Genomic DNA, 11464 nt, shown 5'->3' with positions numbered 1-11464 from the left:
TCAAAGATTTGGCTTATAATAGTAATATTTAACATCTAATAAAAAGAAAGTTGTTTCTAGTAAATACTTACTTGTAATTTAATTAACCATCAAACTAAGGGCCCTCATTCTGCATGACAGTAGCTGCCAAATTGACGAGAGACGATGAGTGACGCTATAAATGCCATAGAGAATGTAGGCCCTGGCTTCTGTGAACATTAGCTACTCTAATTGATTATGGAGGGTAGAGGTAAGGAGAGTCATCTTATATTGGAGAAAAGTTGAAAAAGTGTCCAGTGTATGCGCTAAATAACAGTTCAAAAATCCTCCACAATGGCGCTGGTGGATGCACAGGGTATGGTATGAATGTAGCAATCGTAGATGAATTGAAGTATGCCGAGTTAAAAAATTTAATGTCATTATCGACTAAAGTAGTTAATTATTGAGAATTTCAACAACTTACGTTGTACAAAATATTGTGGTAAATATAACCTTACTTCCTTGTGTCTCCATACTTCCTTGTTTATTTTTCAAGCCTACTCTAACAATATTTATATTTGGCGCTTCTTTTAAGAGTTACCCTGATGCAAATGTGGCGCCATCCTAATTTGACGACACTTTTTCATATACACAGATGACTCTCCTTACCTCTACCCTCCATATAATTGATTTAACAGTATCGTCTATGGGTAGTTAAAGAGTTCCCAAGGACTACAGTGGCAGCCGATACTGCACTGGGGTTGTTGCTTGGGGCTACCGCGAGCAAGCTTCGCATTTTTGGTGCGGCCGTTTGTCTTGTCTTGCCAAGTGTGAGATTTCTACGTACGTTAACTTAATCGATCGCGTGTATTTATATGGTATCGAAAGAGCGTAATCGAGTGTCAGTGCAGTTTTCCATTATATAAACTAGATGGCTATAGCATATAAGTCGTAGGTAACTTCACGCGAGCGAATATAATCGCACACTTCGGCACAGCACTCTGTTTCTGACACAGAACCGTTTAGTGAGTAGGTATGTAGAAACAAATCAACATAAATGGTCAACCCGGTGACAAATCAGAAATGGAATTAACACATATGAAACTAAGATACGCGCGTCACTGTGAGTAATAGATACTCAAATAAATGACGCCTGATCTGCCATTCCATTTTTATCAACTATCCTCGATCGGTTAGGCTGTAGTCTAAGGGTGGTCTTACGACTAATGAATATACCTATAATAATTATTGAGTGAAGAAAAAAACGTTTATTTGATACTATTTTTTGGCACTATTACATGTAAATTGGAACCAACGAACAAACACCATTAATTATTAATTAATTAATTATACAATGAAAATTTTATTTTACTAAAATTTTAATTTCTTCAGAACACTTTACTGACGATTCCGGCGACCTGAAATAAAAAAATTGTTAGATTAATTTTATATCTAATAAAATAACGTTAACATCCAAAAGCTAAAACTCAATGAAAATAAACATCTACACAATGCGGCCTAGTAGAATCATTCGCCGGGATGGTAAAAAAAAAAAACATGTTTAGTTTGTTGTGAGTAAATTAAAAAAAAGTACAATCAATACATTGTAGCAATAACATCGAATTTCGCAAAGTAACGCCAGCTTCTATCCATTTAGAAAAAACAAATATACTAAAAGAGTCATCCACTGTCTAACATTTATTCATAATCACAGTTTTATTGCAAAATAGGGCGAGGAAATTTTAAAATGAGGTAACTAAATTAGTAAGGTATCAACTGAAAGGACTTGCTTTTAAACCGCATCTCTTTTTAACTATAAATATTCCCACTGTCTCCAAACTTCTGTTCTATCTAAACACTGTCTGCAAAGCAAAATATCTGAATTTAATAGGTTTCAAGTGTACGTTAATGTGTCACGAAAACCATGGGAACTAACTAGCAGTTTATTTAATCAGCAATTACTATTTACTAAGCCATTCGGTGTTGAAATAACTATCAATAAGTTTTCTTTTAAGACTACCTCGGGGCGCGAGGACTCCGAATGTAAACCCGGGTAATATTGTGTGCAGTTATTAAGCCCAATAATAACAGCCAACCACTTGGAAGTGCAGTTGTGCAGTTATGGTTGAATCAGCGTAACCAACGATATGAAAAGATCGTTCGCCTAAGGGCACGTCATGAGAGGCTGAAACTAGGCTTGTGTGATGTCACGATTAGATCAGGCGGTGATTTGGTCCGTACGCCTACTAGGTTTGTTTCTTATGTCTGGAGATATGAATGTTTCAGTACTGATCTGTAGGTCTTGTTGGCTTTTTCGAGTTAGTTCTAACCCAAGTGGTCGGAGAAGCGAAGGGGTCGGCCTGAGGGCGCCTCATGTGAGGCCGAACCTATTCTCAGGCGACGGTTGAAGTAAAAGGGATACGGATGGTGATTAGTCCGCACGCCTCCTAGAACGTGGTGTGAGCCCACATCCGGATAACTTCAGAAGTCGGGGACCTCGTCTTCGCCGGCAAAGACGCTGAGAAGAAGTTGATTGTGTGTTCTGATAGGGAGAATTGTCAGTAGTAATCTGATCGTCAGGGTCGTGAAGGATATGTTTAGGCCTCCTCTTGTCGAGAGTGGCGCTGAGGTTGGGTGAGTAAAAAGAAGCAACTATGAGAGGGTTGGGATTTCGGGTAGTCTTCTCAAAGTAAACTTGCGCGAGTTGAAATATCTACTAGGCGGTTTAAAAGGAAATAAAAACCTTTTTTGGTTCCCTTAGCACCCATAGATAGCAAATTGAATCCTCTCTTAATAAAATACCCCACGTGACCAAGTGACCTTACGTTAAAACTTCGCCCGCCCATCTCTGGCAATAATTCCATTCGGGAATCGATATCTTCTATTTTCTTCACATGCGCCAACAACCTACCTTCGTGTTGTTCAAGATTGCAGATCGCCTGGAAGAACTATGTAGGTTTTGATAGCTTTCAATGATTTTTACCTTTATTATTAAAACACGCATCTAAACCGGTTACATTTTGTTCCAGCTAAGTAGCAAATCTAAAAAAATACTCAATAATATTATAGTAAACGTATTTCTAACAGATGTCAAGAAGCTTTAATAAATCTAACGGTAAGTACCTACCTGATTTATCAGAAACTACAATCAAAATAAGGCTGCTGATTTCTGCGTTCAGGTAAAGCTAACTATGCAGTCGCTATGTACGAATCCTAAATAGTAGCTAACAAAAAAAAATCTAGTACCATAACGAGTCCGAATCCCTGTGACATTGTTTATCGAAATTAATTTTGTAACCTCAAACTTGACACATCAGTGGTTGGATGGATTGTCGTACAATGGCAACTAAATCGTGACGATTGTAATGTTTTCTGATCTGATGGCACTATTTACTATCTTAACTACATTAGTAATTAGATGTTTACTTAGCAGATACTTAAGCAAAAAAGATAGGTTTTTTTTATTGAGATAACCTACCATAAAATATGCATTCATTTTATATTGTTATTCGATAGTTTTCATAGCTTTGGAGCATTAAATAATATTCAATGTCAAAAAAGTCGCTAAAGTAATTAAAACGAAAACAATTTGGCGCTTGGTGTGACGTCTTATTCCATGAGAGCAATTAAATATAGATAACATTACACACTCGACAACGTTGACATCTGATGTCATACATGATATGATGATTTTTAAATGGCATCGGTTTTTAAATATTTGAAATTCAAAATATATTAGTTTCAATGCGATTTTAAAAAATTAACCGGAAACTTACTTAATCAAAAATATCAATGAAGGTTCTGATTTTAAAATGTTATTTGATAATATGCATATTCCCTATTGCGATAATCGTAAGTTACGCACGGCATATAGAGTGTAAAATTTCAAGACACAGATCGCAGTTACGGTGTAATACAATTGAGTGTCACAGAGAATCGGGGTCCTATAAGGCCTACAAAAAAAGGGTTAACAAATTAAAAATAAAACGAAATATGTTACCTTTATTTTTATTTTAAATTAAGTATTTTAATATATTTTTTTATATAATGAATTGAATGTACCGTTATTTTTCGCAATGTTCTGGGAACTGTTGAACTACCGATTTAAGTGTGCTGCGAATTACGGAAGTTGCGATGCGTTGATTTTTGCATGTATGCCGTTAACTGAAACCCTTCAGCTATAGATATTCCATTATAAAATGAGCGTATATTTTAATATGTGCTCGGGCCAGTCAAGCGTGTACAATATTAGAATCTGATGTACTTATATGCTAAAACCGCGTACTCACTGGCTAATCAGAACTGTCGGGGCTATTACCAACCATGTTAACGTGTACTTAGTATTATGTGGTATTCTGCGAGCAGAAAACGCGTAGCTCGCAGACGATTGTCGGTTGTTGACACGATTTAAAGAGCGCTCAAGACGTCAAGAGTGTCGGCACGCCGCGCAGTCTACAAGTATGTTTGACTCCTGGGTGTTTATTTCGTCATCTCAAAGGGTTGAACAAATGCCATGCCATGCTCCTTTACAAATCCATGACGACCAATGGTTCAATGTATTCATGTATGATAGTGCTTCTATTGAACTGTGGATTTTGCCTGCCCCTTGTGTAACTTTTGATTGGAGTAATGTGAAGCTGTCGAATTTACGGAGTCGTCAAACTTTTGTCCACCAAATATAATGAGAGTTTTACGCAAACGTGGTTGTGACGTTACGTTCCGGTTAGTTCGCTAGTGACTACGCAGCTCTGGATGTTCTACCGTTCTTCTGTTTCGATGCAAGTTCTTAAACGCACCGCAACTCACCGCAAACACAGTGTCGCTAACTCTTCGAGTGTTGAATTACTTGCCCTGGATTTTGGCCGCGGGACGTGGCTTTTTGAAGGTTTTGGTTGGGAAAGACACCCGCATCGACCGTAAGTAGAACATATAGCTACCCTTGTCTTTAGCGGCTTTCACTTGTTTGTTCTTATTGCACTTCTTGGTGAGCCGCCGGCTCAGGTCGCAGGTGGGGTCGCTATTGGCCTTCAGCATATCGGTGCGGGACATCTCGCCGTTGGGGCTGCACTCGCTCCAGGAGGACTTCTCGTAGCGGCAAGCTGGAGGAAGCGGAATATATTTTGCACACCACTCGCTCAACAATGCCTTGTTACTTAGCCTTGTATTAAAAGGTAAACAACGTCAATACATCCTCCAGGCTTAGAGGGTGAGTCATGTTGTATCTACTAGAGTCCTTAAGGGCTTTTAGTATTTAATTAAGGAACATCGCGCACGGCGTATCTGAATAACCACGCTCTAACGTAGGATGGCCCTGTTACTCACCAGAGCCTGAGATGCGAAACTATAGAGTATAGATTGTAAAAAAATCCTTGAAAAACTAGTTCTTATTAACTCGCGAGGTGTGGAAAGTAGAGTATTGAACGCACGGTTTAAGCTGTATTTTGTTTTGGGAGCCCCTAAAACCCTCGATCGCTTGGGATTTATCTCGACGCACGTAACATAAAACATTTACCCCCTTGTTAAACAATCTACTATTAGTTCTAATCAACCATAAAATCAATCATTAAATAAATGAACTACCTTTTTTGCACTTCTTCTGAATGGTCTTGGCGCCCTCGCAGCTGGTAGGGTCGCCTCGCTTCAGGGTGAGGGTCCGCGAGCGGATGTTCGTCTTAGGGTCGCAGTCGGACCAGGCGCCTCGCACGTAGCGGCATATTTCTGTCAACACAATACCTTGTTCATACATACAGCTTTTACGACGAAAGAGAAGAGAAGAGAGAGACGATAGTTGCAAAGCGCATCTTCTACTCCGAACTGCGAGATCGCGTGCGGGAACAAGGCGGCCAGCTCCTGCGGTATAAAGATGTGCTGAAGCGCCATATGAAAGAATGTTCCATTGTTCCGGCAAGATGGGAGAAATTTAACAATAATAATAATAATAAATATTTATTAACCACAACAAATAAATTACAACATACTACAACAAGAGAACAGAGAAAAAGAAAAAAAAATACAATAATTTAGGGTCACCTACTCAGCTCTGTGCCAGTAACTGCCAATGATTACTGCAACGCTGATTTTCAGTAGGGACCAAAGGTCACGGGTTTTCGCGGACAGGCAGCGACATGGTCTGACGTAGTGTTTGTATACTCTACGGGTAAGTTATAGATAAATAACAAATGTAGTCCTAACACTACGTCCTTATAACTTAACAATAATTACAAACATAAACATTTACGAAAGACCGCTCACATTGGCGGCGCTTAGTGAACACGAACGTGACGAAATATGAGTTGAGAAGACTTAAGGAGCTTGATGCTAAACGCGATGAGCTAAAGGCCCGACCACCAGCGGCCGTATATGATACGGCCGCTGGTGGATTGCCGGTGTGTTGACGTCTAGCGAATCCAGCCGCACGTTTAGCACTAAACCAGGTTATGCGAGTCAGCGAAGAGCTCACCAGCAACGCTCTCGGCTGGAAACCGAAACAGTCGCTGTGACCGAATACGGTTAGGGTTGATTCAATTGAATTGACAGCTTTAAGTTCCCTAAGTTAACACCAAATTTAGCCAGCCACTGTGGAGAGTAGTCATCAAACAGCGCTTTAAACCATTAATAAACATTATTATAGTGCACAAGTGTTCAATATTCAGTAATTAATGATTGCCTAATTATTGCTACAACAGGACACGGTGTCCTCCCACAATGTCCACCACGCTGGCCCGATGCGGATTGGTGGACCAATAAGGACTTTCAATGATTAACTTCATGAAAACTAACATTCTTATTCCTCGCGCTGCGTCTATCTATACATTTCTTTCAGCTCTTTATTCTATAAATGAACCCCACGGTCGCCTAGTGTGGGGTCCACAAGTTATCAATAATAAGAGGCAAATATCAATATAATGTACATTCAAATTTGTTTATCAATTTATGTGAAATTGTCTTACTTTTGGTGTTGTATCCTGTTCTTTTTCTTTTTACTGTTGTATTCTGTGTAGCCTTTTTGATCCAATCAATTATTAGTATTATTATGTATAAAAATAAATTGCTGTTCGTTATTCTCACTCGTAAACAGGTTTCATTGAAGGTTTACACTGTTAGAAAAAATGGAAGAATTGCAAAAAAATCCCCGCTAAAATCGACCGTTTTATTTTTCCATAAAAAATAATCAACTACCATCCCGGGGCGTTACGAATTCGGCTGGGTCAGTTAGTAAGTAGTGGGATAAAGCTAGAAAGAGATAAAGATGTGTAGAGTCTTAAATCACTGTTAAAAGATCGCTGCCCGTTTGTATTTATGCCATTGATGTACATGGAAATGAATAAAGCTAACGTTTATAAAGTAGTTACGAGAAGGTACACTTCAAAGTTACCTAGGCCTTTGATAGTCCCCGCAAACGACAGACACTGACAGTCGCTATGTAGGCCAAGCTGCGCTTAAAGTTTATATTTAGACTAGACGTCCCTCGCGTCTTCGTCCGCGTATAAGTCAACCTTAAAAGAAAGACATGCTGTCGCGGCTTTTTTTTAGAACTTTTAAAGGGGCACAACTTTGAAATTATCGAAACTTTAACCGTTTGCGTAGCACACGCAGCGGAAGCTCCCAAAAAGAAACAAAACCCCAATTTTGAAACATTCGTTGGTGCTATGCTTATATTGGTCTTAACTTGATGACATATTGCCTGTACCTTCTTAAATGGCCTAACCAACACTGAAATAATTTTTCAAATCTGACCAGTAGTTCCTGAGATCATCGCGTTCAAGTAAACAAACAAACTTATATTTAAGAAGAGCTTATATTTAAGATATAAGATGTCCAACGGCATTCTGTAGTCGATAGAACTTAATCTAAAAATGCACTTAAAATACTAGTCTACCCCTAGGCTTTCAAGATAAGACGGGTAGAAGTAAGTTAATACATATAATAAAAATCTCATTATAGACTTATATTTACAATAGTAAATATTTTAATAGCATTGAGGCAAGCAAGGAAAAGATACCGTTAAAGATAAATATGAAGGTACATTATAGGCATTTATTCAAAGATTCAGTTTTAAAAAACTGGTCCACACCGTTGTATGTCTCCCATCGCGAGAAACGTAACAGATGCATGTGTATTTTTTTTCAGAAATATGGCGGTGAAAACAAATTTATTTTGTGCAAGCATGTGCACTTTGCAGTGTGCAGTAATTACCCCAGTGGGCGTTAATTAGCCTGATTATGTATTTCAGCGTAAAATAACATATTAATTGGCACTAATTTATTTGAACAATCACTTATCCAGAGCAATCGATTGGTGTACGTTTTTAGAACTAGGTCAAACAACCCTCGAAATAATTGGATCTCTCTACTCGTATTTACATGAATGCACGTTCGGATTTGATTAATTGCAATCAAAGCAAATTAATTACCTATTCAGTTAAAAGCGTAATTATTTATTCCCGTTGTTAATTAGATAGTAAATACGCAATAGAAATCTAGCACAAGGTTTATATATATTGTAAACATAAATATTATGAGTAGGCAAATACGATCTGCAGTGTTTTCCTCTACATTTCTGAATACATGCCATTTTATTTTAAATACTAACGAAATAATACAGTAAACAAAACATCATTCGTTAAAAATTTTTGGTTACTTAATAAAAATACCCGTGTACAGTCATCCGAGTAAAACACCGTATCAACATTAACCTTATAAATGTTCACGAAAATGGTGAAATACTAAAATGAAAACGCGATCGCTCAATCGCATCTATTATTTCAGTATCTACTAAATAAATAAGTAGATACAAATACTCATCTCATTAGTATCCTATTACAGTATTAGAAAATTGCATAAAACGGCTCAAATTCTCCTCCTATACGAGTTATATATCAATATTAAGGTAGGCAGTGCTTTTGTGCATGTATCAGTATGGAGTGCAAGCCACTGGGGTTTGCCCATACCACCACCACCAGGGGCGTGCACTCGGTGATTCCTTATGAAATATACTCATGCATCTTTACCCTGTACCCAGCCCGCTTCGCCGGGCTAGATTTTGCTTTATTTTATTTAAACAATAAACTTACATCATGAAATTTTTAATTTAAGTCTCATAATATATTAAATCCTTTATTTCTCTCCGTATTCATTCTCTTCTATTCTCTTCTCGAGCGGGTGAAGATCATTATCTACACCCATGTACATCCTACAATAGAATATCATCATAGTAAATAAAAACTGTATTTGACAGTTTGACAGTTTAAAAATAGGAGTGCTCCGATCGTCACCAAACTTTACAGGATTACTCGCCAGGTCAATCCGGAGATTCCGTGAAAGTTTCATTGAAATCGGTCCTGCCGTTAGCCAATATTCGGAGCCTATACGGAAAATACCCACACACTTTCTCTTTTGTATATATAGATAGATAGATAGATATATTGAAGCACAGGCGGTAAATGGAAAACCGTCAACTATAACCAGAGTTACACTTCGCTAGGCGTGCAAGGAACATATCCCGCATGATGCCCACCAACTTCAAGCGTAGCTGTGACGTCTTATGGGTCCGTTTACACCGGTAACCATGCCCTTCAGACCGAAACCCAGCATTGCAGAAATGCTGCTAGAAGAGCGGTAGAACTGTACTGGACGAGCTCGAGCTCGACACTTCTACTACTACAGATCAGGAACTTTAACATGCCTATTGCCTTCGGTTTTATTTGGGCTTTCACAATATTGTACCTATATATTTATGTATAATTGATATTAATTTTTAAGGTATATAATATATATTAATTATTATCAGTATCTATATATTTTATTGTAAGTTTATTATATGTATATATATATGTATATATGCATGTTTATTTAAATGCACCACCTACCTCTCTTCTTGAGCTGTGTTTAACGCCTTTGGTTGCCTGGAAGAGATCACTACGTAGCGATAAGGCCGCCAAATTGTATACTTTTTGTTAAATTTTAATTTATAATTTTACTATATGTTTATGTGGTGTACAATAAAAGTGTATTCATTCATTCATACATTCATCAGTTAGATAATTAAAATTGTGACCTTATCTAAACATTTTGTTAAATGGGTGCTTTACTTTAACAATAATAATGTATCATTATCACAAAGAAAATCCGTCACCTGTCCGAAGCGCCATGTTAGGGTAACCCGAAACTACACACTAAAGTCGCCAAGTCGCCGCCAGAATGTAAGTATATTACGACAACGCACACATCGCCATCTAGCCCCAAAGTAAGCGTAGCTTTTGTTATGGGTACTGAGATTACTGATGAATATTTTTATTAATAATATATATAAATACTTAAAATATACATATAAACACCCAGACACTGAAAAACATTCATGCTCATCACACAAACATTTTGCAGTTGTGGGAATCGAACCCACGGCTTTGGACTCAGAGGGTCGCTGCAAACTGCGCCAATCGGCCGTCAAAAGTACGGCGACTTATGTCCATTTTCTATATCCAATCTATACATAAGTTGCTTAGCAAAAATGTTATATGTTAAAAATTTAATGAATTTTCTTTGACTATGACAACGTTGTCAAGTTATCTATCTGTAGATTACGGATGGATTGAATAAGGAGAACGGGCATTAGGTACTGTTGGTGGCTTCCCGGCGATATGTCGCTAATATTTCGGGCTACTTGCCGATTACATGTAATCGCTTGCTAGAGGATTTTGAAAGTAGTTTTACTGTTGTTGTTGTTTTTGTGTGGATGCGTTTGCGTTCACGATCAGTTCGCGCATCGGAAGCCCTTTGAATCCGGCGCAAACCGACACAGATTTTTTTTAATGTTGTTAGACGAGCGCTTGACTGCAATCACACCTGATTGTAAGCGATGATGCAGCCTAAGCGCGCTTGCCTAGAAGATGCCTATTCACTCTTGATTTGAAGGTACTGGGGAAAATGGAAGCTGGAAGGGCATACCAGATCCTAGTGGTGCGTATCAGAAACGAACATGCGAAGCGCTTCGTATGCGTCCGCGGTATATCGACCACGTAGAGATGCAGATCCTTACGGTGCCTCGCGGTTCGATGGTAAAAAGGCGAAGGGGGAACTAGATCAAACAGTTCTTGAGCATAGGCATTATGTCCCCTGGCAAGGGATAAAATTAATGTGTTCTCCTGCCAAAGCAAGGCAACAGGGAACAGGAGAAATTTGCCCCCTTTAATGATTACTCTTAAGTATATTCTACCACTGAACCATCGATAAAACCAATATTGTCCACCAATCCGCACTGGGCTAGCGTGGTGGACCACGGCCTCAAACCCTTCTAATTGTGGGAGGAGACCCGTGCCCTGCATTGGACCGGTAATGGGTTGATATGATGATGATGATGATGACGATGTAAGTATATTACGAGTATTTCCACTTGTGAAAAACATTTGGTTCTTTCGAAGGGAGAAAAGTGTCTCAGTAAAATGTTTTAACTCGTATTGAAACTATAAATGTGGTTCGTTTAATACTGAGTGCTATTATTTATTTCC

At 38.3% G+C, this 11464-nt stretch overlaps 1 protein-coding gene across 2 annotated transcripts in view; it reads right to left on the bottom strand.

Moving 5' to 3' along the window:
* Positions 1–1015: 1015 nt before the first annotated feature.
* The window catches only part of LOC120636637, a 31335-nt gene continuing 20886 nt past the window's right edge, over positions 1016–11464 (bottom strand). The window contains exons 3-5 of one of the 2 annotated variants that reach the window (XM_039908197.1): positions 5539–5676; positions 4896–5057; positions 1016–1376 (exon numbers count right to left, since the gene is read on the bottom strand). In XM_039908197.1, the coding sequence (XP_039764131.1) occupies positions 1357–1376; positions 4896–5057; positions 5539–5676 (320 nt within the window). In that variant the 3' untranslated portion in view covers positions 1016–1356. Of the gene's footprint in view, positions 1377–4001; positions 5058–5538; positions 5677–11464 lie in introns of those variants that run through there. The other variant, XM_039908196.1, reaches the window with a different exon arrangement.

This window comes from Pararge aegeria, chromosome Z (genome assembly GCF_905163445.1).
Source record: "Pararge aegeria chromosome Z, ilParAegt1.1, whole genome shotgun sequence".
NCBI classification, from domain to species: domain Eukaryota; kingdom Metazoa; phylum Arthropoda; class Insecta; order Lepidoptera; family Nymphalidae; genus Pararge; species Pararge aegeria.
The sequence above is the reverse complement of the archived record's forward strand: the minus strand, read 5'-3'. Positions and strand labels throughout refer to the sequence as shown.